General features: G+C 38.2%; 1 protein-coding gene across 1 annotated transcript in view; it reads left to right on the top strand.

Annotated features, from left to right (window-relative positions):
- IPO11 (importin 11) overlaps positions 1-24,591 on the top strand; it is a 71,054-nt gene that overhangs the window by 20,997 nt on the left and 25,466 nt on the right. The window contains exons 15-26 of the mRNA XM_088533163.1: positions 462-588; positions 1,547-1,575; positions 1,733-1,802; positions 3,012-3,128; positions 4,288-4,401; positions 7,157-7,272; positions 9,244-9,320; positions 11,036-11,115; positions 11,676-11,756; positions 13,261-13,356; positions 15,333-15,446; positions 16,757-16,878. Of these exons, the coding sequence (XP_088389289.1) occupies positions 462-588; positions 1,547-1,575; positions 1,733-1,802; positions 3,012-3,128; positions 4,288-4,401; positions 7,157-7,272; positions 9,244-9,320; positions 11,036-11,115; positions 11,676-11,756; positions 13,261-13,356; positions 15,333-15,446; positions 16,757-16,878 (1,143 nt within the window). The remainder of the gene's footprint in view (positions 1-461; positions 589-1,546; positions 1,576-1,732; positions 1,803-3,011; positions 3,129-4,287; positions 4,402-7,156; positions 7,273-9,243; positions 9,321-11,035; positions 11,116-11,675; positions 11,757-13,260; positions 13,357-15,332; positions 15,447-16,756; positions 16,879-24,591) is intronic.

The following is a 24,591-nucleotide window of genomic DNA, read 5'->3' on the forward strand; positions in this document are numbered from 1 at the left end:
TAAAAGGACTTTCAAGAAAATTGCTGGAAATTGTGGTAAAAATGGTTGAAGTCATGGTGACAGTAGTAAAGGGAAGATGTATTCTCAGTTTCTTTTATTCGTGTGTTGTATGTAGAATAAACTGTTTCAAGCAATACTTTCCTTTAGTCCTTTAGGAGAGGTGCTTTTCTTTCAGCCATACATTGGTGTTGCCTGAGTTTGCCAATGAAAAGGTTGGATTAAAAAAATGCATACATTAAAATTTGGAAGTTAGTCTTTACAAACTAAATAAATTAATAATAGTCTCAATAAATAATATCTCCTAGCTCTACTTAGATTTTCCTTCTATCATAGTATTTTAGAGAGGACGGGTAATGAATTGTGAGGTACAATGATATATATATATATATATATATGTATATAAGTTATTTTATTATTTTTTAAAGGTATAAATTGTTAAATTTTTTAAACTAATTTTAAAGGTATAAGCCAATACGCCGACGAGTAATTTGGCTGATTGGACAATGGATTTCTGTAAAATTTAAATCAGATTTGAGGCCTATGTTATATGAGGCGATTCGTAACTTGCTTCACGACCAAGACTTAGTGGTAAGTATTTATGAATAGACGCTTAATCTTTTTACAAGGCAAGCATTTAATTCAAAACATACCATCTCTTATATAAACTTAGTTAAAAACTATAAAACATCATATCATGAAACGAACCCTTACTGTATTTTCTAGATGGTGGCTCTCAGGGTAGGGAAATGATTGGCAATAGCAGCCATCTGCCTTTGGGTAAAAGGTTTGATCATTCATAAACTCTTGAATGCTTTCTACAGGAAAACCAAGGTTTATTTTGTGATGGAACAATATTCTGTATTACAGAGAATAAGTACCAGCGTATTTTTCTCCTGCTAGCAGAAACTGGTCATGTAGGGTTCTCTGGTTTGAAGCCAGCAGGTTAACTGGAAGCTGGGAAGGTGTTAAACGCAAACAAAACAAAAGCAGAACAAAAAGCAAAATCCCACAACCCTAGCCCTTAGCAAAAAGTTTTAGTTCTGCAGTCTGCCACTTACTTTGGTGATTCCAGACAATATTATCAAAGCAGGGTGCATTCCTGTTTCAGTGTGTCATGGCTGTTTCCATAGTTAATGCTTTGTGGACATCTGTTTTGCTGGCTAGAGCTGATCTGTGATTCTGAGCTTTTTAAGTGACAGCCGTAAGACAATCTGAGGTTAAAATCGTTCTCCACTGCAACAACCTTTATTACAGGCTAGCTACCTTCTTATGCAGGTCTTTCTTGACCCTTTAAGGGTATTGCCTGATTTTTTTTTTTTTTCTTCCCCCGGATGTTATCTTTTTAACGTTGCCAAATGAACTTCAAAAGATTCTAAACAAAAATATACTTGTGCTGAACTAATGGAGTATCTTAGAAGATGACAGAATGTGTGGGAGGATTCAATTGTCAAAACAAATGGTTTACTATTTGAAGATATTGTGATAAGTGTGATGGTTTCTGGTTTTTTTTTTTTTTTTTTTTTTTTTTTTTTTTTTTGTCTTTCAGGTCCGTATAGAGGCAGCTACAACACTGAAGTTAAATATCCTTCTCATAAGATTTTTGATAAGTTATTTCGAAGTGACTGGAAGATAAATGATTTGGGATTTACTCATGAATTCTTTCTTTACCTGACAAATGTCATACAGCTATACTGTATTTGTTTATTTGATCTCTCATCTATTTGTCACTCAGTACTCAATTTTCCCTTAATGACTGTTTACCTGTAGATGACTTTGAATTCAGAACTGACCAATTCTTACCGGTAAGAGCATTTGTATTGGGAGTATTTTCATGAGCAGATTCTTTGAAGCAAAGCAGAAAAAGATCATTTCCAAGTTCATTTTAACCTATCTAACCAGACTATTCAGTAAGCTCTGTGTGTGCATATATATATTTAATCTTTGGCCAAAACGTCTGAAGATTCCACCTGCCTCTGTGGTTTCTGATGTGCTGTTTACAGATACATTTCAAAATCTCTTACTATTATAAATACTACAACTTGCTACAGTTGTCTTTAGTACTAGATAGAACATGTACTGCAAGGTACTGGGGTTTTTTTCCTGGCACAAATGCTGTTTTCAAAAAAAATAAGCCTCCTTATCAAAGCTTGCTTCCTTTCCAATATGCCTTTTCCAAACACTTTTTTTAATACATATATATATGTATGTAAAATATATATACCTAACAATATGCATAATATATATACACACATATAAGCTATATATGTAATATATATTTTATATATATTACACACAAACATACACTCTAACTGTAGATAGTTGATTACAAAAGCATCTTCTGACTATAGAAGCATTTTCTTGCTTTCCTGTTTGGATGTTCTTTGTTGTGGTCATTAGTGCTCGCATTGCATAAACAGTGAAATATTAACTGTAAATATAAATACAGGAAGGATTTATACTGGTCTCACAAATTTGCCAACTGTATTTTTTTCGCATTTGGGTCACAATTCTTTTGGGAACAGTCTAGATGAAAATGTGAAGTGCATCAGCACTGGAATTTCTACACGCTACGTTATCTATGCTGAAGTTGTTTAAGATTCCCTTTCAGTTCAAAATCTGAATTTTATTTATTGACCTAGAGGCTGGAAGGGTTTATAACTTTGCTTATAACTCTCTATAAAATGTTTTTTTCTGGAGAGATGCTTTTGACTGTAAATGATCTTATCTGTGAAGTCATGTTTCTTAAAACATGACAACCATATGCTCTAAATTAGATCATGTTCTTGAAGTGTTACACAGGAGTATCTCGAAATTTTTTATATAATCATCTGTAATCTGTGAGTGGTTAATATGCATTTTGCAAAGGAAAGACAAACATTTTGCACATTCTGCATGTCTTGTTCAAGGTGCACAGAAGTCTTAAGTCAGTGTTGTAAGCATGTGGGAATAAGTGCTGATTTGTATCACGTTTTTTTTTTAATGGTCTATTCTGTTGTTTGTTTTTCTTTTAGTATCTGGAATCCATGTTTACACTGCTCTTTCAGCTGCTTCAGGAAGTTACAGAATGTGACACCAAAATGCATGTTCTTCATGTTCTGTCTTGTGTGATTGAAAGAGTCAATATGCAGGTATTTCTTAAAAGAAAAAATTCTGATTAATAGACAAGTCATTATTATGGTAGACGCATACATTATTTGCTTTACCTGATCTCATTTTCCACTGATCTCCTTTTGTGTAACATGCTCTTGATTCTTTTTTTTTGTTAATGCTTTTATAAATTTGCTATGGTTTTTTACATTTTTTGTTTGTTTTGATTTTTTTGAGAACAGATAGAATCCATCTGCTTGTTTTAATTCTTTAATTCTTACAACTTTTTTTTCACACCTCTTGACAAATTATTTCTTCTTACCTCTGAACTATATATTTTTAGTGGCCCTTACATATTATAGATACTTGTGACAAAATATTTAGGGGCTGTGCAGTTAAATTTCTAATTTCTCGTTGGCTCTGATATGAGTGAGGATTACCTTAGTACTATCCCTAGCTGCATACCAAGGTTTCAAATCCAGATTATCAATTTTGAGAGCTTTCTACTTTTTTCAGCTCAAACTTAAAGAAATTGACAATATTCTCGCAGAAATGAATTGTTGTCTGCTGTTGTTTCTTGTTTTTCATGGCAGTGCTGTAATTAAAACAGAAATAATACATGGTTGAAGCCTATCTTTTCCTTTTACAAGTAATCCTCTCTTAGAGCCAAATGTAGTTTTTCTAATTGTCCTTTGGAGAAAAAGTCAACGTGGGAGCAAGTTCCCTTGCATCTTTTATTACCCAGGGAAATAACAGGAAAACAAGTTAAGTGTTGTTCTTTTAAGTTTATTCAGAGCAGTGCATTCTGCAACAACTCTAATACTTATTTTTAGGGATTTTTTTTCTGTTTTTTGAGAATGCAGTTTTTCAGTAATCCTGTCCAAATGGAAAAACAGTGATATAGGAGCATCTTCAGATGTCAAAGTCCAATGATTCTGTGCTGTGTATACTCCTTAAGCCTTATTTCACAAATGCCAGCATAACTAATATATTCTTTTCAGAACACTATAGAGTCAGAAGTCATTCTGGTCACACAGTATGGAATATGATGTTTTAGAAGGGAGAAAGAGCAGTAAATGAAAGCAGATTGTATTTCTATTGTGACAAAAGTAGATCCTAAATCTTTCAAATATTAAGCCTGGGATAAATTAATGACCTTGTTTCACACATTAAGACAAAAATTTATGTTCTGAACTTCAGATACGACCATATGTAGGATGTTTGGTTCAATATTTACCCCTGCTTTGGAAACAGAGTGAGGAGCACAATATGCTACGATGTGCCATTCTAACCAGCCTAATCCACCTTGTTCAGGTAAGGTGTGACAGTTCCATAAATGATGCCACTATCTTTTTCTACCCTGTCATACATGCTTAGGGTTTACATACATATACATATAAAAGCAAAAATAAGATGTATTTTGCTTTTTTTAGAGTATTTCTATTTGTCGTTCAGTCTTTTTATAAAAATATGGTACTTTGATTGTTGAAACAAGCATTTCAGTAAAAAACAGTTCAGTAAAAACAGGGAGAAAAATGCCTGAATTCTGGATGCTGCTGCCCTAGGGTTTTTTTTTTTTTTTTTTTAGTCTTGGAATCATTACCTTCTTTGGGTGGATAACAGCCCATTCTGGAATTTTGTTTCCCAGAATGTGTTAGGGGTGTCAGACTCTTCTTCAGTTATTATTTATAGTTCCGATTTGATTCTGCAGTGTAGTCCTGCTCATTTCTCCATTGTGTTCTTTCATTATCTCTCAGGAATGTGGAATTTTCTATTTCAGTTACAAAAATTCTGTGAATTTTGTCATGAGACACTCTAAGATCATAGACTAAAATAGAGACCAACACAGTCAGGTTTGCTCTGATGCCTTTGCGTTTGTTCTTTTAAAGAAGATTAGCATCAAATGTTTACCTTGCTGTTTAAATTCTAGCCATTATGCTTAACATCTCTCAGGATGTATTTTGACATTTCTTTGGAAATCCAAAATTTTTATTGTTATTTCTACCACTACCTTTTTACCTCATAACTTCTGACACTTCTGACATATATTTTTGCAGTGATTACTGCAACATTATTATATAGCATATGGAAAAATCTTACTTTGTTCCTCCTGAAATTTCTCAACTTTTAAGACATTCTCTCTCGCTGTTATGAAGCAGAGTTTATAAAAGTTTGATCTGCCCACTTATATATAAGACTTTTACCACATCTACAGTTAGTTGTATTCCAGTCTTTGACTTTTCTTTTTCTTTCTTGAGAATTTATGTATGTCCATCATCTTCCCTTTAATTATACTTGGTTGTCTGATTTTTCAATGTCTGTTTTAAAGTGGCAAGGTCAGAGCTTTAAAGTCCCGTTTGAGCAGGACTCCTATCACCTTGTTTTTGCTCATAACTAGAGCTTCTCGGTGCAGTAGTATTTTTGAGAATAGAGATGAATATAATGATTCACAGGTCCATTTTCTTTTTTCCTGTCCATCTTGTAGACTTTTTGTAGACTGTTTGTTTTGAAAAACTTTTTCATAACAGAATGTATTGCTTATCAGACTACGTAAATCAACTCTAGGTTATTCATTTAGCTAAGCCTGTTTAGCTCATGTAAGACCTTCTTACAGTCTTCAAAACTCAAAAAATCCAGATAACTTTGACCCCCGTTTTTTTTACATAGCACTAATAACTGTATTTAAGTGGTTTTGTTCTAAGAAGGGAAGTTGATGGTACTTTGTAGCCATGTAAGTTTTGTTCTTTGAGTAGCCTCTGTTCAGGATGGTACTTTAACATAGATCTGCAGAAAAGCAGTGTAGCAAACTCCCTCATTCTTCTAAAGGCTCAATGTAAGTACTTTGTGAGAGACTTTCTGAAAGCCTATCAAAGTGGCTAGCTGCCAGCTTTATCTAAAGGTAAGGGTTGAAATAAATTACCTGAATTTGTTATCACTAAGGGAAAAGATCTTGCTATTAGTAATTAATTCTTAAATTGGAAATATTTAAGAATATTTGTGATTGAGTAAAAATGCAAATGGGATATAGTAAGTATTGAGGAAAATAGTGAAGAATAAAGCTGAATATGTGATTATATTGCTTGTATGTCCAGAAATGTTTTGCCTTTTTAAAGAGTTAACTGGCTGATAGTATGTCATTCTGAAAATGAGTTGAAAGGAAGTTTCTCTGTTTTATATGCTTCAGCCCTTTCTCCAAAGCTCCCCCTAAAAATAGCATTCAGATTATGTATTTATAAAAGTGTGTGGGAATTATTCCAGAAAGAAGCCTTAGCTGAGATGTCAAATAAATTAAAGCTTTAATGATTCAAAAAATGGTAGTTACACAGAAACAGGATTCGTGCTTCATCTATCCTCATTTCACCTGATGAGGAATATCAAAAAATAACCAATTGTTGCTAATGTAATAATTCTAGTATTTGTAAGATTAGTTTTAATTGATTATTAATTAGAACACTAATAACCTTATTTTATGAATTAGTTGTATTTTATTATTAAGTGATTTTTGAAAAAATTCTGCCATGTGTCCTTGGGTAAGTATCGTTCTGCGTCTCAGACTCCTCGATCACTTAAAAAATAGAATAATTGCTGTCATCAGTATATTAATCTTTGTTAAGAAACAAATGCAAACTATTTCCTGATTCTTAGAACATGTCAAAAAATTTAGATATGGAAGATTTGCATATGTCCAACAGTGTTTCTGCCTCTGTCTTTAACACTTTTAATTCAGTGTTTAGCATTTGTTAGAGCTGTGACCTTTAACAGAAAGAAAACAACTAAAGGATGTTTTAAGACTGTATTGTTTGTAGTTATCCTTGCAGACCATTGATAAGTCTCTTGTTCCTCAAAAGCTCAAGTAACTCTTCACAAGACTTGTTGAAAATTAAGGAGTATCAAACTGTAAATGCTTTCTTTTTGTACATAATGCATTTAATCTGTGCTCGATATCCTTTGGTCTTATTTCCTCTATGGAACTAGAGGAGCATCCTGAATCTTTTTCAGTGCTCTTCTTGAAATAGTTTTTGAAAGATTTTCTTTTTAGGTGTTTTAAATGTTTTGTTTATTCTTATAGGGACTGGGAGCGGACAGCAAAAATCTCTATCCTTTTCTACTTCCTGTGATTCAGCTAAGTACAGATGTTTCCCAGCCTCCACATGTCTATCTTCTGGAAGATGGTTTAGAATTGTGGTAAGAGTGTTCTTCATCAAACTCTAATTTTAAAACTTATTTTTATCCTCAGAAAAAGCCAACAAATGAAAAAAAAGATTTACAAAGACTTTGACTTTATTAAGTACTTATATATTCTATCTCTATAGACCCTGATGTCATCTATTTCATATCTTTTCTCCAAAGACGGTTTAGTTAGGAAGTTAATGAAAGAAGCACAATTAGAAGTAACCAGTTGAGTACAAAATCCATTGCAGGCAATTGCTAGCAAAATACATTTGTGTTATGATAATGAACAGCAATGTGAAAAATCTAGTGTCCCTACAATATTAGTGTTGAGGCAACTATTTGGTTCACTTAGGGAATACGACAGCCCATTGATTTGAAGAGCTGGATGCCAGAAGAGATGCAATTTTAAGGAGTGAACTACTAGAGAAGTTATCATAGAACCATAGAATGCTTAAGGTTGGAAGGGACCTCTAGAGATCATCTAGTCCAACCCCCCTGCATACGCAGGGACACCTAGAGCACGTGGCACAGGACTGCGTCCAAGCGGGTTTGGAAGATCTCCAGAGAAGGAGACTCCACAACCTCTCTGGGCAGCCTGTTCCAGTGCTCTGTCACCCTCACTGTTAAGAAATTTTTCCTTAAGTTCCTGTGGAACTTTTGGTGCTTCAGTTTGCAGCCATTTCCTCTAGTTCTGTCAGTGGCCACCACTGAAAAGAGACCATCACCGTCCTCTGCACTCCCTCCCTTGATGTACTTATAGACACTGATTAGATCCCCTCTCAGCCTTTTCTTCTCCAGGCTGAACAGGCCCAGCTCCTTATCTTCCAAAATGCGAGCTGTCTGAACTAAAACAGTGAGGGGCGATAAAATCCCTCTGTCCTCAGGTTAATTTGCTTGTTGGTGCAGGCGAACTCTAAAAGAAAAATCAATTATTCAGACATCCAGACATTCAGACATTTCTTTCATGGAAATTGATGTATATTGACTTGATTCTGAAATAGTGAAAGGAATAGGATTCCTTTGATCTAGGCTGTAGATAGGCATTTGAATTACAAATACTTAGCCTGCAAATGGTCTGTTTTATCTGAAGCAAAACTAAGATTTAAAAGGCTTTTGATGGTGGGGGAGGTACTTTGAAGTGTGAGATCTTGAAGAAATTTAAACTAGGGACCTTTTTAGTGCATCACCTCACAACTTTATGTTTTTTCTTGGTCTGATCTTGAGAGAATTATTCATATGTGTGTAAGCTCCTTCTTTTAAAGATTTCCTAGGGCTTCAGGATGGAGCTGTGAGGCAATGCCAGGACTTACAAGACTCCAGTTGCTTCCAGAAAAAGCAACTGTAGGCCAGCTGAGATATTTTATACCACCTAAAATGTCAACTAGATACCATAGTCCTTCGCCTAAACTGTTGGGACACGCTGGAATGTGATGGTGGTGCTTGTGTCCTTTTTTTTTTTTTTTTTTTTTTTTTTTTGGTAGTGGTGCGAGTGGTGTCTTTTTTGTTTTGTTTTCTAAACATAAGCACTTGATTGATATTCAGTGTTTTTCAAACCACAGGATTTTTAAAATGATGTAATTGATTACTATTGATACAGATTGATACAACTGCTGTTGGTACAGCAGTTCTGGGCATTTGGCTGCAGCATCAACTTGGAGGTTCTCAAATACTCCAAGCGTTTTCCTGTATGCTAAATGTCCTTCTCTTGTCCTTTCTCTTCTCCTGGCTGCTGAAATCCTTAAACACTCCCACGGCTGCTTTTTTGAGGCTATGTTGCTTTTAGTAGTGTGAATGCCTTTTTGTTTTCTTGCATTAACAAGGTCCATGGTAACGTTGTAACTTGAAACAGTCCTCAAGCTGTTGTTAGTATTTAACTGAAAGATTATACACGTTGTTACCAGGCCTTGGCAGTGTTTTGCATCTGTCAAAATTATCACTCTCCATTATGTGTAGGTGGTCTAATTTCACTTTATCTATCCTTAGGTTAGTAACATTGGAGAATAGTCCCTGTCTTACACCGGAGCTCCTGAGAATATTTCAGAACATGTCTGCCCTTCTTGGTGAGTCTTTTACTAACAAAACTTCCAGTGTTCTTCTAACAGCCAGTGTTGTTCATATCCTTCAAAGAACTTTATTGCAGCTGCAAAAGCTAAATGGTTAGCAAAATTGTTACTATTCAATCAAGATCAGGATTTTGTTCAGCTTTCCCATCTTCTTCATTTGTTGTGTATTTATTGTAAAGATTTTCTTTTTAAAATAAATTGAAACTGCTTTGTACTCAAAAGGTGAAATAAACTTTATTGACGTAGAACTGTAAAAAGAGTTTAAGAATAGTTTATAAGCAAAGCTTGTAATTTTGGACTCATTGAAGTTACGGGTGACTTTTACTCAATTATTCTAGTTCATTGGATATTTTCTGTGATCTTCATCTATTACTTCTTTCTTAAATTGATAGGCTGCCCAACGTGGAAAATTTGCAATTGCCATGCATATGCTCAATGTTAATGCTATTAAGATTCAGTGCTAACCCAAACTGTGTGGCTGCAAACCCGTTTTTTGGCAGAATTAAATTAAGAAGTGTAACAGCTCTACTGTGTACTGTGTTTTTTAACCTTAAATAAAGAGGAGTAGAGGAAATAGTTCAGGTGCTCCATGAAATTGGTTTATGTATTATGGAAGTCCCTGAGATTTTTATCACCAAATGTTCTGGATTTTACTGATGTTGATTATATGAAATATTTGTCCAGTCTGCTTATAACCAGAATGATGATTTCTAGTCTGAACTATTGAATTCCATTAATTAGCTTTTCCGTTATTAAGTTAACAATGAATTTGGATGTTTTTCAGCTATCTAAATATGTCTTCTTTGGATATGTATGAGTTGAGCAGCCCTGAAATTGAAAAGCTGTAGTCTTGCTTGAGTTGTTGACAAAATAAAAACTTACTGATGATGATTAAGATTCAGAGCTTAGGAAATGTGTTTTTTTTTTTTTTTTTAACTAATTAGTTTACTAATGGGAACATAAAAATAATAAAAAGTTTGGGTTCTTGTAAATATAATTTTGTTTAATGAAAGTTTCATCCTTTCTTTTGTAGGCTGTGGAGCTAATAGTTAACAGCAAGTTTTTTTTTTCAGAAACTTATGTGAAAATTACAAAAGTTGGCATTGTAATTGGTCACTAATTTCTCTTTTTTTTTTTCGCTGACCTAGGGTTTAATAGACCATGGCCTCACAGTGGGTGGGGTGTAGATGAGGCCTCTTATTTCTCTGTGTATGCGAGATTGCTAATGAATAAATAGTACTTAGAGATAGCAGCATTTGTCTTCATTCTATAGCTACATTCAAAACCTCAATACCATTTAATATAGTATCTTGGACAGATGACCATGACTCTGCTTAGTCTTTCGCTAGTTCTAGCCAACATTTATTGGCACAGAATGAGATGTAATTTATTGGTAATTAAGGATTCTCTTAAGTTTCTTAAGTATGTTACATGTGCTTCAGTAACACCCTAAACTTGACTTATTTTTTTCTTGATTAGCATTGGCTCTTGGGGCGATAGTAGATTCCTTGTGCCTTTTTTTTTTTTTTAATTTTCTTTTCGCCTCTGGCAATGAGAATCAAGTTCTTCTTGGAACCAAGCATAACTTTTCTTATGTTTGTAGGCATCTGGCACTTGCAAGCCATGTGAGAAAACAGGCATTTAGAAGTGAATTATTCCAGTTGTGTTTTGGTTTGTTGATGAGATTCTTAATTGTAATTTCTTTTTTCCAGAGCTGAGTTCGGAAAACCTCAAAAATTGCTTTAAGATCATCAATGGTTATATTTTCTTATCTTCATCTGAATTTTTACAGGTACATTACCATTGTGTAAAGCTTCATATTAGCACCTTCCTTATTGTTCCTTATTGTCCACCTAAGTTTTTCCTCTTGCGCTGGGAAATACCACACATCTAGAAGCATGCATGTTCCCATTCATTCATTTGTATGTATATAGGCACACTTTCCTGATGTTAGTTAGCTCTTTATAGTACATATAGTGGATGCACAGTAAAATCAGATTTCAGAAAAGTTATTAATTAGAGTTAAGATTCTCGTGAATTGATTTAATACTTTGATGCCTGGAAAGGCCCTGGGAAGGTTAATAATAGTTACTACTTTGCTAACTATCTTCTCAGGATTCAAATTATGATCATAATTTCTATGAAGGAGTCAGCTAGAAATCTTGTTCGTTGGGACTGATTGTTGACAAAGCTTTCATTAAATTTGATTTGTTCAGGAAATACGAGTTTTAGCAGCCATGATCATTGAAGAACAGCTGTGTCGTCTGACATATGTAACACTGCTGAGTTTTGGAATGCATATACATAGAGTTAAAATATATTTACTTATATTTTTTCCTCATTTAATTTCAGATGTATGCTACCGACTTGTGCCGGTCATTTTGTGAACTCTTAAAGGATATAACTATCGAGGGTCAAGTTCAAGTTTTAAAGGTAGCGTGTAATCAAAATAATGTTAATACACACTGTTATTCTGTTTATTCAGCTTTGTTATCTTAACTGTTTTAATTGTATCATGTCCTGGCAATATCATACCTACCCTTTACAGGCAGGTGGCCAAACACTGTATTGTGAACATGGGATTGCTTTCAGGAATCTTGGAGCACTAAGAATATCACTTGTTATAAAGAATGTGCATAAATTAGATGCCTTGTAATGTTTGTTTATAAATATATATATATATAATATATATAAATATATAAAATTGAAAAAAAGGTTACGTCAACATTCTTCAGTATACAGTAGCAGAATTAGGAGTATGTTGATATCAAGTGGCTTATATTAATCTTTGTACATCAGTGTACTGTTGGAATATGTAAAAAGCTAATTAAAATTTTTTAATTCTAATTGGATTTTGGAATGGAGAGTACTATGTGAGCTAGAACTGTTCTACATGGAGGAGTTCAGTAGGGCCAAAGTATAAAAAATAAAAAGGCAAAATTAATTTGTGAATGGCTTGCTTGCTTTGAGTAGTATTAAAAAGAGAAAGGAGAAAGGTAATAAAGCAAATTAAGTGAAGGGTAAGAGTGGGAAGAAAGTACTGATCTTTACAATAGATTCTTGTAAGTTAAATGGCTTTTGGAGGTGTGAGTACATAAAGACTGGATTTATGGATATTCTACCACAGTTGACATGGTTGCTGTGTTAATTCTGTCGGCAACAATGGCAAGTGTTAAGGAAGTTGAGAATTTATTCGTATGGCATGAAAATCTAAACAATTCCATCTGTCCTTCTACTATAATGACTGGCTTTGAAGTTTTTTAGGTAAGTGGATACATATTTTCTGGTAGAAAAGAGGTTGTTGAAAGAACTGCTTAGTTGTCAAGGAAGCTTTCCTTTCCTGTGGTTATTTTGAAAATTCCTATGAGATGGGACTTGAAAACTGAAATTATTTTATTTAATTTCTGCTTCATATTCAAGAGCAGCCAAGTCACTGCTCACAGCATTCTATTTTACAATGTTTAAGGTTAGTAGGTAAGCATGAATACATCTAGGGACCTGCTGGTCCCATGCAGTGGTGGCAGGACAGAGGAATAGAAATGATCCCCAAACTGCTGGGATTACTGCCTTCCAGCTCCTCTCATCAAGCTGCTTTTCCCAGATCCCTGGCTTGCCAGCTTGGCCTGGGCTGGCGGGTGCTTGGCCTGGTAGCCCCTTATTTTCCCTTGATGTGTCAGGTCTTACAGTTCTGCTGTTCAGATGAGGCTTGCAGAGTGCTTCACTAGAGCATTCTTTTAGCTTTGAACTCCTCTGAAATGAACTGTAATCCTGCTTGTTTCTGATAGCAGCAAACATTCTAACAGCAGGACAATTTATAGACCAGTATACGTAGTTTTAAATCTCTGTTACAATTTCCAAATAGTCTAATTTGGAACAATTTCTAAAGCTAGAATTTTTAGTTACAGTTTCTAAAGTCTAATTTGCTTTTGTTTTTAAGGTTGTGGAAAATGTCCTAAAAGTAAACCCTGTTTTGGGGCCTCAAATGTTTCAACCTCTTCTTCCATCAGTATTTAGGGGAATTATAGATGGGGAGGTAAGAATTACTATTTTTAACTGCTGTCAACTCCTTGTTACCATAAGTTAAAAGTACCTTCCTATCTGGCTTTACTTTCATTTTATTTTCTTTCTTTCTAGTTTTAAGTGCATCTACTAGGTCTTTGTATACTTAGAGTAACTGTTGCCATAGTAGCACCAAATCTTGTTAAAGCAGCATATTTCATCACTTTTGCTGTCATCCAGGGTTTATTTCAATGAAATGACACAGATTTTATCCTGTTTCTGAACTGTTAAAACTGAAAATGTGGCATGGTAACATTGGTAATACTCTGTCAGATCTTTGTAGGTGTTGAAGGCTTTATTGTCAGGTCTTGTTTAGTACAAACTCCCCCTTGCTAAGTGTCACATGCAGCAGGGGAAAATGAGCGGGGAAGGAAGGAGATTGTCTCCAGCTTCTTTTTCTTGCTGATATAACTGAATGTTATCACATCATTCAGCTCCTGTTAAATATGAGAGGCTTTAGGATATATTTTTCGCTTAGACGGTCTTAAGTTCTTCCTTTTGATGTTGCTGTTATATAAACACTCAGTATACTTTAGTTTAATTCTTACTTCACTAGTGTGGAATATTATATTCATTTTTATTTTTTTTTATTTTTTTAAACAGGTATAAAGGTATAAATTATAAATATCATTTATAAATTACTAGTAATAGCTGGGATATTACTTTTCCCATTATCATTTTTCCACATTAATGGAGTAAATGAGTGAAGTATTACACTTCTGAGTGGCTACTATAGTGGAGGGCTCTTTGCTATCCCAGCTCATACCCCAGAAATCACAGAAAAGGAAATAATATGTATATGAGGTGCCTTGCAGCATCTTGAGATATACCAAATGCTTGTCTGAACAATTTTAATGCCCTGCTTTCATTTGTTTTCTCCTTCTGTGAGTGATCTTTGCACAAGTCTTTGCTGTCAAGAAGTTCTGGTGTTGGACCAAAAGAATTCAAATACTTTTAAAAAAAAAAAAAACTGTTGAGGTTTGCAGCACTAACAAGACAAAAAATGTATTTTTTGTGAGAAAAGTCAGTGTGGGAATCCTCAGTGTTTATGCCTTTTTGAGCAAAACCTTAGATTTTTTCAGAGTAAAAGCCTTCCAAGTAACAACATTGGCTCCCACCATAATTAACTGAGATATTCCCAAGATTAAACAAAGCAATATTACTTTAGCAATATATTGGTTATTGTATAAAATACAAAAAAAAACCAATTTGTTAGAACAATTTGTTGTTTGAAAGATTCAAAACTATCCAGTCTAAAACAGAGTAGATTGTTAAGAGACGTTCTGCTTGAAGACCATAATTATTGCATTTACTAATAGTCAAAAATCTATTAATCTTGCATGTTCACTAATAGATTTTTCAGGTAAACTTTTTGGTTTTCAGGTAAGCAGTTCCAGCAGTTAGTCTTGCTGAATGCTGCATAATACAAATAAATTTGTGTTTTCTTTTCAAAATGAAAATTAATAACTAACCATAGTAAACTAATGAGGTTTTTTTAGTGCTTCCAATTAGCTATGAAACATTGGCAAGTTATGATTTGGCAAATGTATTTAATTTCTCTCAAAGAAACTATTTAATTTTAAAAATATTAAGCATTTCTAAATGTCATTAAAATAGTAATATTTAATCGTAATCAACTTTAAGATACAATTTAAATAGTACAATATATTTTTTTCCTTAAGATGCAGAATTTAAAATGTAATATAAGGTCATTTTCAGTTGTCTTTGGTGAAAATTGAACTTGATTGCTACAGCTTTCCTGTTTTTGAGAACCAGGAAACCCCTTGGTAATAAGTTCTTTATATGTATTCTGAGGGGTAGTAATTAAATTAAATTTTTAATTTAATAAAATACATCAAAGAAGCATCCAATACTTTCCGTGTATATCTATTTGTATGCTAATTTTTTTTTCTTAGTAATATTTATTTTTCTGGTTTATTTTTGTTTCAGAGATATCCAATGGTGATGTCTACTTATCTGGGCGTCATGGGGAGAGTTCTTCTACAAAATACAAGTGTTTTTTCATTACTTTTGAGCCAGATGGCTTGTGAATTGGGTCAGGAGGTAAGCATATTTGTCTGGGTATTTCAACTAACCTGCGTATTGAAGGCTTGTCTTCTTTTGATGTTCCTTCATACTTTTGGAGAACTTATCCCTATATTTTCTGTGCTTGTTTCTCCCTAATCCAACTTGATTCCTCCCTTTCTCCTCCTTTGGTACTTCCCCATCTGCAATAAATTGTGCATATTCCACAATCCCCTTAAAACATCTCATAAGTTATTATCTATTATCTAAATTTTCTCCCCTCTATAACTAGTCCCTTTAATTTGCTTAGCACTACATGGTGAAAACTTCTTTAATTGACTCATCTTAGTGGTTTCATACCAGGGCCAATGGTCTATTTTTTCTCTTTTGGTAGCTTTGGTAGGAGTAGCTGATTGTGTGCTTTATTTTCACTGTTTAGGCTCCTAAGGTTCTTTGGCCTATTATTTTTTATTATCCTTGCTGGCTTTTTGTGCTGTTATTTACATACCCTAACAGAAACATTCATTCAAATTTGGAAGGTGTTTTAACTGTCCTTGTCTGTGCCTGTATGTTCCTCTCACAGCGTGCTGCAGTTGCTAGGAAATTGAGGATTTTTCTGATAGGAATATTCTGAAAGACTAAGACAACAAGAAGGCTCAAAACTTAAGTGATCGATGCTCAACTGCTAGGTAGTTTATCTGTTAACTGCAATCTACGCATGAATCACACATGCTTTGTTTTGCCATACGGTGGCACGCCAAATCTTTCACCTCCTATTCTAACTCAAGCAGTACAAACTTCTAGCCTTGCAAGCTCAAGGCTAAATCTTTCACTAATAACATTTCATGCTGCAGCATTTCACTTTGACTTTCAGTGAGATTTAGTAAACTCCTTATTCTTGGGTAAAATAGGATTTTCAAACAGGTGACCACAAGTCTTCAGTTTTTGTCTTTGTGCTCTCTTTTACCTTCATTGGTGAAAGTTACATGACTTAAATATATTGAATGAATGTATGAAAAGTGTTTGATTGAGCATTCTATCCCTGTATTTAAAGTATTTCTGACTTCTGGGATATGATGAGTAGACTTAATTGGCACGTTTGTGTGTGAAGAGAGGAAGTCCTTAGGGCCTGGAAGGACTGTCATGGAAGATACAAAGTAGACTGTTGCTGCAAATTTCTTGTACATGACTGTATGGTGACTTTCCCAGACTGAATGTCTCCAAAATTGATTGTTAATTTTTTTCTAATGCCAAAGTATGCATTTGTGAAACATTCTGTGTTCATTTACAATCCAGTGCAACAGAGCAATTTTCTGTAAATTAAATATATGCAATGTATTTTTTCCCAGTTGGACCAACTTCTCGGTAACATGATTGAGATGTGGGTTGACCGGATGGATAACATCACTCAGCCAGAAAGACGAAAACTTTCAGCTTTGGCGTTGCTTTCACTCCTACCATCGGTGAATAGGTGAGAAAATTTAAAATGCTTTATACAAGAATATTTCAATGGTCCTTAAGTTTTTAAAGTCTTTCACAATTCTGCAGGTTGTTATCCTAGTGTGAGTAGTTTTATTGCATCTTTATGGTTTAAGATACTAGAAAAAATTCAAGAGTTTTCAAACTACATTTTATTAATTTTGTTGTATTACATGAAACACAATAAAAACTTCTTTATATTTCTTGAAAAATGCTCTATAGGAAAAACGAAGAAGCAGAACTGCGTATCTTATTGTCATGTGTTTTATTGCATATTCTCCTATTGATACTTGACTAGCTGCTTCTCACGCATGTTCTTAAGTAGTTGTTTATTTGGCGTGTAAGTCTTTTGGAGTCCCTTTCAAGGAACAAAATTTGTTTTCTCTTAATTCATATTGAGTATATATCTTGAATTTCATCCCTTTTTTTTTTTCTTGGTGTTGTTGTTGTTGTTCTTTTTTCCGTTCTTCTCCATGACCCAATACAGGAGTTGCATGGAAAAAAGAAAAAAAAAGAAAAAAAAAAAAAAAAGAAGTTTTTCATGGCAGACTTCTGTAGCAAGCCACTGACATTATTGTCCTTTTTCTCCGCTTTGTTGCGGAATAAACAGCAGCAGAATGTTTTTAATGAAAATGATGAATAGTGCAACACTGAGTTTTAAATTGTCACTTTCAGAAATCATATGTAACACATGTTTAGATGAGACTTTCAGTCCACCCCTATCTTAGGATAACTCTTGCCTGCTTTGTCACTCATGCCAGGAAGGCACTGTGGCATAACTTTACATTTGGTTTGGAGGATTTTCTGAAGAGTTCCGTATATTTTCTAGTGGTAATTTAGGTTCTGCTTAGAAATCCTAAAGCTGTAGAATATATTCTCCCTACTCTACTTAAGGTACTCTCCTGTGTGTAATTTAAAGAGGCTTTACTGCTTCCAATATGCACAGAAGTTCTCTTTCCCCTCCTCGCCTTGCACCCCCCACTCATCAGGACAGACACCAAAGGTGAACCAGGCATCTGCCTAATGCAAAAGTTCATAGAATCATAGAATGCTTAGGGTTGGAAGGGACCTCTAGAGATCATCTAGTCCAACCCCACTGCATACGCAGGGTCACCTAGAGCACGTGGCACAGGACTGCGTCCAAGCGGGTTTGGAAGATCTCCAGAGAAGGAGACTCTACAACCTCTCTGGGCAGCCTGTTCCAGTGCTCTGTCACCCTCACTGTTAAGAAATTTTTCCCTAAGTTCCTATGGAATTTTTGATGTTTCAGTTTCCGGCCATTTCCTCTAGTCCTATCCGTGGCCACCACTGAAAAGAGACCATCCCCGTCCTCTGCACTCCCTCCCTTGAGGTATTTATATACACTGATTAGATCCCCTCTCAGCCTTCTCTTCTCCAGGCTGAACAGGCCCAGCTCCCTCAGCCTCTCCTCACAGGGCAGATGTTCCAGGCCCCTGATCATCCTTGTAGCCCTGCGCTGGACTCTCTCCAGCAGCTCCACATCCCTCTTGTACTGTGGAGCCCAGAACTGGACACAATACTCCAGATGTGGCCTCACCAGGGCTGAGTAGAGGGGCAGGATCACCTCCCTCGACCTGCTGGAGATGCTCTTCTTAATGCACTCCAGGATCCCATTGGCCTTCTTGGCCACAAGGGCACACTGCTGCCTCATGGTCAACTTATCATCCACCATGACACCCAGGTCCCTCTCTGCAGAGCTGCTCTCCACAAGGTCGGTCCCCAGCCTGTACTGGTGTCTGGGGTTATTCCTCCCCAGGTGCAGGACCTTGCACTTGGCCTTGTTGAATTGCATGAGGTTTTTCACCGCCCAGTTGTCCAGTCTGTCCAGGTCCCTCTGGATGGCAGCACAGCCCTCTGGGGTATCGGCTACTCCTCCCAGTTTCGTGTCATCAGCAAACTTGCTGAGGGAGCACTCTGTGCCTTCATCCAGGTCATTGATGAATAAATTGAACAGGACTGGACCAAGGACTGACCCATGGGGGACCCCACTAGCCACAGGCCTCCAACTAGACTCTGCACCGCTGATCACCACCCTCTGGGCCCTGCCATCCAGCCAGTTCCTAATCCATCTCACTGTCCACTCATCTATCCCACACTTCCGGTGCTTGCCCAGGAGGATGTTGTGAGGGACGGTGTCAAAAGCCTTGGTGAAGTCGAGATAGACGACATCCACTGCTCTCCCCTCGTCTATCCAGCCGGTCATTTCATCATAGAAGGCTATCAGGTTAGTCAGGCAAGATTTCCCCTTGGTGAATCCATGCTGACTACTCTTGAGCACCTTCTTGTCCTCCATGTGCCTGGAGACAACGGCCAGTATGAGCCGTTCCATCACTTTTCCGAGGATGGAGGTGAGGCTGACTGGCCTGTAGTTGTCTGGGTCCTCCCTCTTGCCTTTTTTGAAGACTGGTGTGACACTGGCCTTCTTCCAGTCTTCCGGCACCTCCCCTGTTCTCCAGGATCTTTCAAAGATGATGGAGAGCGGCTTAGCTATGGCATCTGCCAGCTCCCGCAGCACTCTGGGGTGCATCCCATCAGGGCCCATGGATTTGTGGGTATCGAGGTTCCTTAGGTGCTCTCTGACCCAATCTTCCTCTACCCAGGGCAAGTCTTCCTCTCCACCCGCTTCTTCTCTTGTCCCTAGGGCCTGGGGCTCTAAAGGGCTGCCCTTGGTAAACACCGAAGCGAAGAAGGCATTGAGCAACTCTGCTTTTTCTGTGTTATTTGTAACCAAGGTGCCCATCCCGTCCTCCAGCGGACCCACGTTTTCCCTGATCTTCCTTTTGTTGTTAATGTATTTGAAGAAATTTTTTTTGTTATTTTTAACGTCCCTTGCCAGCTTGCCTTCCAGACGTGCCTTAGCTTTCCTTGTTGCATCTCTGCACTCCCTGACTACGTTCCTGTATTTCTCCCAGGGGGCCTGTCCTTTTTTCCACATTCTGTATACCGCTGCCTTCTGCTTGAGCATTGCCACAAGCTCCCGGCTCATCCACGCAGGTCGCCTGCCCCCTCTGCCTCCCTTCCCAGTGCATCACTGGGATGCACTGTTGCTGGGCGTTGAGGAAGTGCCGCTTGAAAACTAACCAGCTCTCTTGGGCCCTCCTGCCTTCTAGAGCACTAGCCCATGGGATTCTACCGAGGAGGTCTCTGAAGAGGCTAAAGTTGGCCCTCCTGAAGTCCATCGTCGCAAGGCTACTTACAGCCCTGCCTCCTCCTCGTTGAATCCTGAACTCCACCAACTCATGGTCACTGCAGCCGAGGGTACCCCCCACCTTAACATCTCCTACTAGGCCCTCCCTATTTGATAGCACGAGGTCCAGTAGCCCACCTCTCCTCGTCGGCTCCTCCACAACCTGCGTCAAAAAGTTATCGTCGACGCTCTGCAGGAACCTCCAGGACTGCTTATGCCTGGCTGTGTTGTCCTCCCAGTTGATGTCGGGGTAGTTTGAAGTCCCCCATGAGAACCAGGGCCTGTGACCGTGAGGCAACATCCAGCTGCCTATAGAAGGCCTCATCAACCTCCTCGTCTTGGTCAGGTGGCCTGTAGCAGACACCCACCACAGTGTCTCCCACATTAGCCTGCCCTCTAATCCTTACCCACAAGCTCTCAACTCGCTCATCCTCGACTCCCAGGTTGAGCTCCTTCATTCCAGTTGCTCTCTCACATAAAGAGCAACTCCACCACCTCGCCTTCCCAGCCTGTCCTTCCTAAAGAGCACACAGCCTTCCATGGCAGCGCTCCAGTCGTGTGAGCTATCCCACCACGTCTCTGTGATTCCGATGAGATCATGACGCTGGGACCGCACACAGATCTCCAGTTCTTCCTGCTTATTCCCCATGCTTCGCGCATTGGTATACAGGCATTTCAGGGAAGCGACAGAGGCCACAGGTTTCCCAGGAGGGGTGAAAGAGGACCCTCCGTGATCATTTCCTACCCTCACTTCCCCACTACCATACTCCCGCTGGACGCCATCTGACCTGGGCAGTGCGGTACTGCTTGCCGTGTCTGTGTGACACTCCCCTTCCCCCTTCTTGCCTAGTTTAAAGCCCTCCTAACCAGGTTGGCCAGCCTTTTTGCAAAGAGACGCGTGCCCCTCTTGCTAAGATGAGTCCCATCATTCCCCACTAGCTGTTGGTCATCAAACAGAGACCCATGGTCATAGAAGCCAAAACCCTGTTGCCAGGCCCACCGGCGCAGCCAGTTGTTAAGCTGCCATATCTGCCTTCTCCTCCTTGAGTCCATTCCCCTCGTTGGCAGAATGGAGGAGAACACCACCTGGGCACCTGTGCCTTTGATGGCCATCCCTAGGGCTCTGAAGTCTTGCTTGACGTCCCTGATTTTCCCCATGGCATCATTAGCACCCACATGAATCAATAGTAGAGGATAATAGTCAGACTCGTGAACAATTCTTGGGAGCCTTTCTGTGACATCCTTTACTTTGGCCCCAGGCAAGCAGCAGACCTCTCTGGATGAGGGGTCTGGTCTACATATCGGTGCCTCTGTGCCCTGCAGCATGGAGTCACCCACGACGATCACCCGCCGCTTCTTCCGGGTGCTCCTTTTCACTTTAGGGGGAGCAGCCTTGCTGCATGGATTAGACTGCCCCTCTGTAGAGATCCCCTTAGACGGGCCTTGGTTCAAGGCCTCCTCTATCTGATTCACATGTTCCAGGGCCTCGTACCTGTTGAACGTGGTCACCGGTGGAGGTGAGGTGGGCTGTGGAGGGGATCTTCTGCCACCTCGAGTGGGGACCCGTTTCCATTGTTGGTCGTCCCTGGATACTGTTAAGTCCACCCCCTCTACCCTAGGGCAAGAGGACACTGGACTTTCTGACTGAATTGGGGAGTTCTCAGGGTAGCTTTCCTGGGAAGACTGCAGACTCCTCTAGACAAGGAGCTCCGGGACGAGCGTCCGCTCCAGAGCCCTTCTCTTCGAGTTCTGCCATTTTTGTTCATTTCTTTCAACAAATGTGATGTTAGATTACTTAAGAGTGTATTCTAAACCTAATTTAAAAAGTATCTAAGGTGCTTAAATAGAAAACCCAAAAAGCCTCTCTTCGTTTTGATGTTTCTGTTATAGAGAGGAAGGAAAAACTCCTTGCTGTAGATAGCTTTGTTGTTTTGAGCTACCTTCAGCTGCTTCAAATTTCCTGCTGCAAGAGCCGGTTGGTTATTCCTGGCAGTCCTTACACAATAGAACTTCTCCCAGTGACAGCTTTATTTTTAAGATGCTCAAATTACTTAGGAGTAATTTTTCTCTGAAATTAAAAAAGAAAAAAACTTTTTCGTGAACATTAAAATGTAATAGCATATATATAGAATACACAAAATAGCTTCAGACAGAACATGTGAAAATGATTCTGCAACTTATTTTTCCATGTACTACTGAAAAGTGTGAGCCATTCTGTCATATTTTTCAGAGTTGCAGGTAATGGCATATGTCTTTAGTATGTTTACGTATCATTAATAGCAACACTGCATTTTTATCCTGTCTGCATGCAGTCCAGCATCCTGTTTATCTTCCTGTGCACAGTTGTACATTGTGTTAATCTTTAGGTGTTCATATTAAGAAAAATAAAATGAAACAATAACTAAGTTACTTTCCTGATTAGTGTGTCTCAGCACCTTTTTACTTAGCAGTAATTTCTTGGGTTTACTTGCTTTTCTTGTAAATTTAATGCTGCCCAATTATCTGTATTTGCCATCTGACTCTGGCCGCTCAATTTTTCTTCAATATTTTTCGTTTGAGTGTATGTATATACTTGCTATTTTCCACATTTTGTGCTCTTACTAAGAGCTTAGTAATTCTCTGTATCTGCGTGAGTGTATTAAATGCATTTATTGAAAGCTCTTAGGACTTCATAAAATAGCCTTATTTATTTATTTTGAGTAAGCATGGGCTAAGTTTTTTTAACGACCTTTTCCTATATGTGGGATAGATGAGTGCACAGTGAGGTGGATTAGGAACTGGCTGGATGGCAGGGCCCAGAGAGTGGTGATCAGCGGTGCAGAGTCTAGTTGGAGGCCTGTAGCTAGTGGGGTCCCCCAGGGGTCAGTCCTTGGTCCAGTCCTGTTCAATTTATTCATCAATGACCTGGATGAAGGCACAGAGTGCTCCCTCAGCAAGTTTGCTGATGATACCAAACTGGGAGGAGTAGCTGATACCCCAGAGGGCTGCGCTGCCATCCAGAGGGACCTGGACAGACTGGACAACTGGGCGGTGAAAAACCTCATGCAATTCAACAAGGCCAAGTGCAAGGTCCTGCACCTGGGGAGGAATAACCCCAGACACCAGTACAGGCTGGGGACCGACCTTGTGGAGAGCAGCTCTGCAGAGAAGGACCTGGTGTCATGGTGGACGACAAGTTGACCATGAGGCAGCAGTGTGCCCTTGTGGCCAAGAAGGCCAATGGGATCCTGGGGTGCATTAAGAAGAGCGTCTCCAGCAGGTCGAGGGAGGTGATCCTGCCCCTCTACTCAGCCCTGGTGAGGCCGCATCTGGAGTATTGTGTCCAGTTCTGGGCCCCACAGTACAAGAGGGATGTGGAGCTGCTGGAGAGAGTCCAGCGCAGGGCCACAAGGATGATCAGGGGCCTGGAACATCTGCCCTGTGAGGAGAGGCTGAGGGAGCTGGGCCTGTTCAGCCTGAAGAAGAGAAGGCTGAGAGGGGATCTAATCAGTGTATATAAGTACCTCAAGGGAGGGAGTGCAGAGGACGGTGATGGTCTCTTTTCAGTGGTGGCCACGGATAGGACTAGAGGAAATGGCTGAAAACTGAAACACCAAAAATTCCATAGGAACTTAAGGAAAAATTTCTTAACAGTGAGGGTGACAGAGCACTGGAACAGGCTGCTCAGAGAGGTTGTGGAGTCTCCTTCTCTGGAGATCTTCAAAACCCACTTGGACGCAGTCCTGTGCCACGTGCTCTAGGTGACCCTGCGTGTGCAGCGGGGTTGGACTAGATGATCTCTAGAGGTCCCTTCCAACCCTAAGCATTCTATGATTCTATGATAAACTGATGTGGATACTGGAGTTTATTGAAAATACAAAAATTGTAAGATGCTGTGTGAAATTTTTAAACTTCATTAACAGTTTTAAAGGTAATCACTCAAAAACTAAAATAAGGATCTAATGATTCTGTTCCGCTTTTCCTGTGTCTAAATATTTCTGCTCTTGGTGGTGTTTTTTTATTTTTATTTTTATTTTTATTTTTATTTTTATGAGCTTGCTGTGAAGTTTTTTGACTATTTTAAGAATTTACAACACTAAATCAAAGCCACTGTTTTCCAAAAAGAAGTCCATTAATTTTGCTGCCTGAAAGCTGATCCGGTTTGAGAATAAATTTTGAGCCTGAAATGTGAAGCATTTGAAATTATTTTGTCTTTTTCCTTTATAATTTGGGGCGCTTGTGCACTATTTTGAGATTCTATTGTTCATCTTTCCCTTTGCTTCATACTGAAATACTTGTCTCAAAAACTATTGTAGGGAAAACGTTAAGCACCTAAGAGGTTCCCTGGGTTGCTATACTCCTATTTAATCTTTATGCAAATGAATGTCTGCTTTTTCTCACTGTGTGTCAAGTCTGATATGTCAGCCCGTATGAATTCTGCCATTTAGCTAATTGACATTGCAAGTTTAAGTACAGATAGTATGTAATTATAAATCTTCATTAGGTAATTACAGAAGG

Source organism: Tinamus guttatus, unplaced genomic scaffold (assembly GCF_059628265.1).
Source record: "Tinamus guttatus ecotype Peru unplaced genomic scaffold, ASM5962826v1 Tinamus_guttatus_pri_ptg000488l, whole genome shotgun sequence".
Lineage (NCBI taxonomy): Eukaryota > Metazoa > Chordata > Aves > Tinamiformes > Tinamidae > Tinamus > Tinamus guttatus.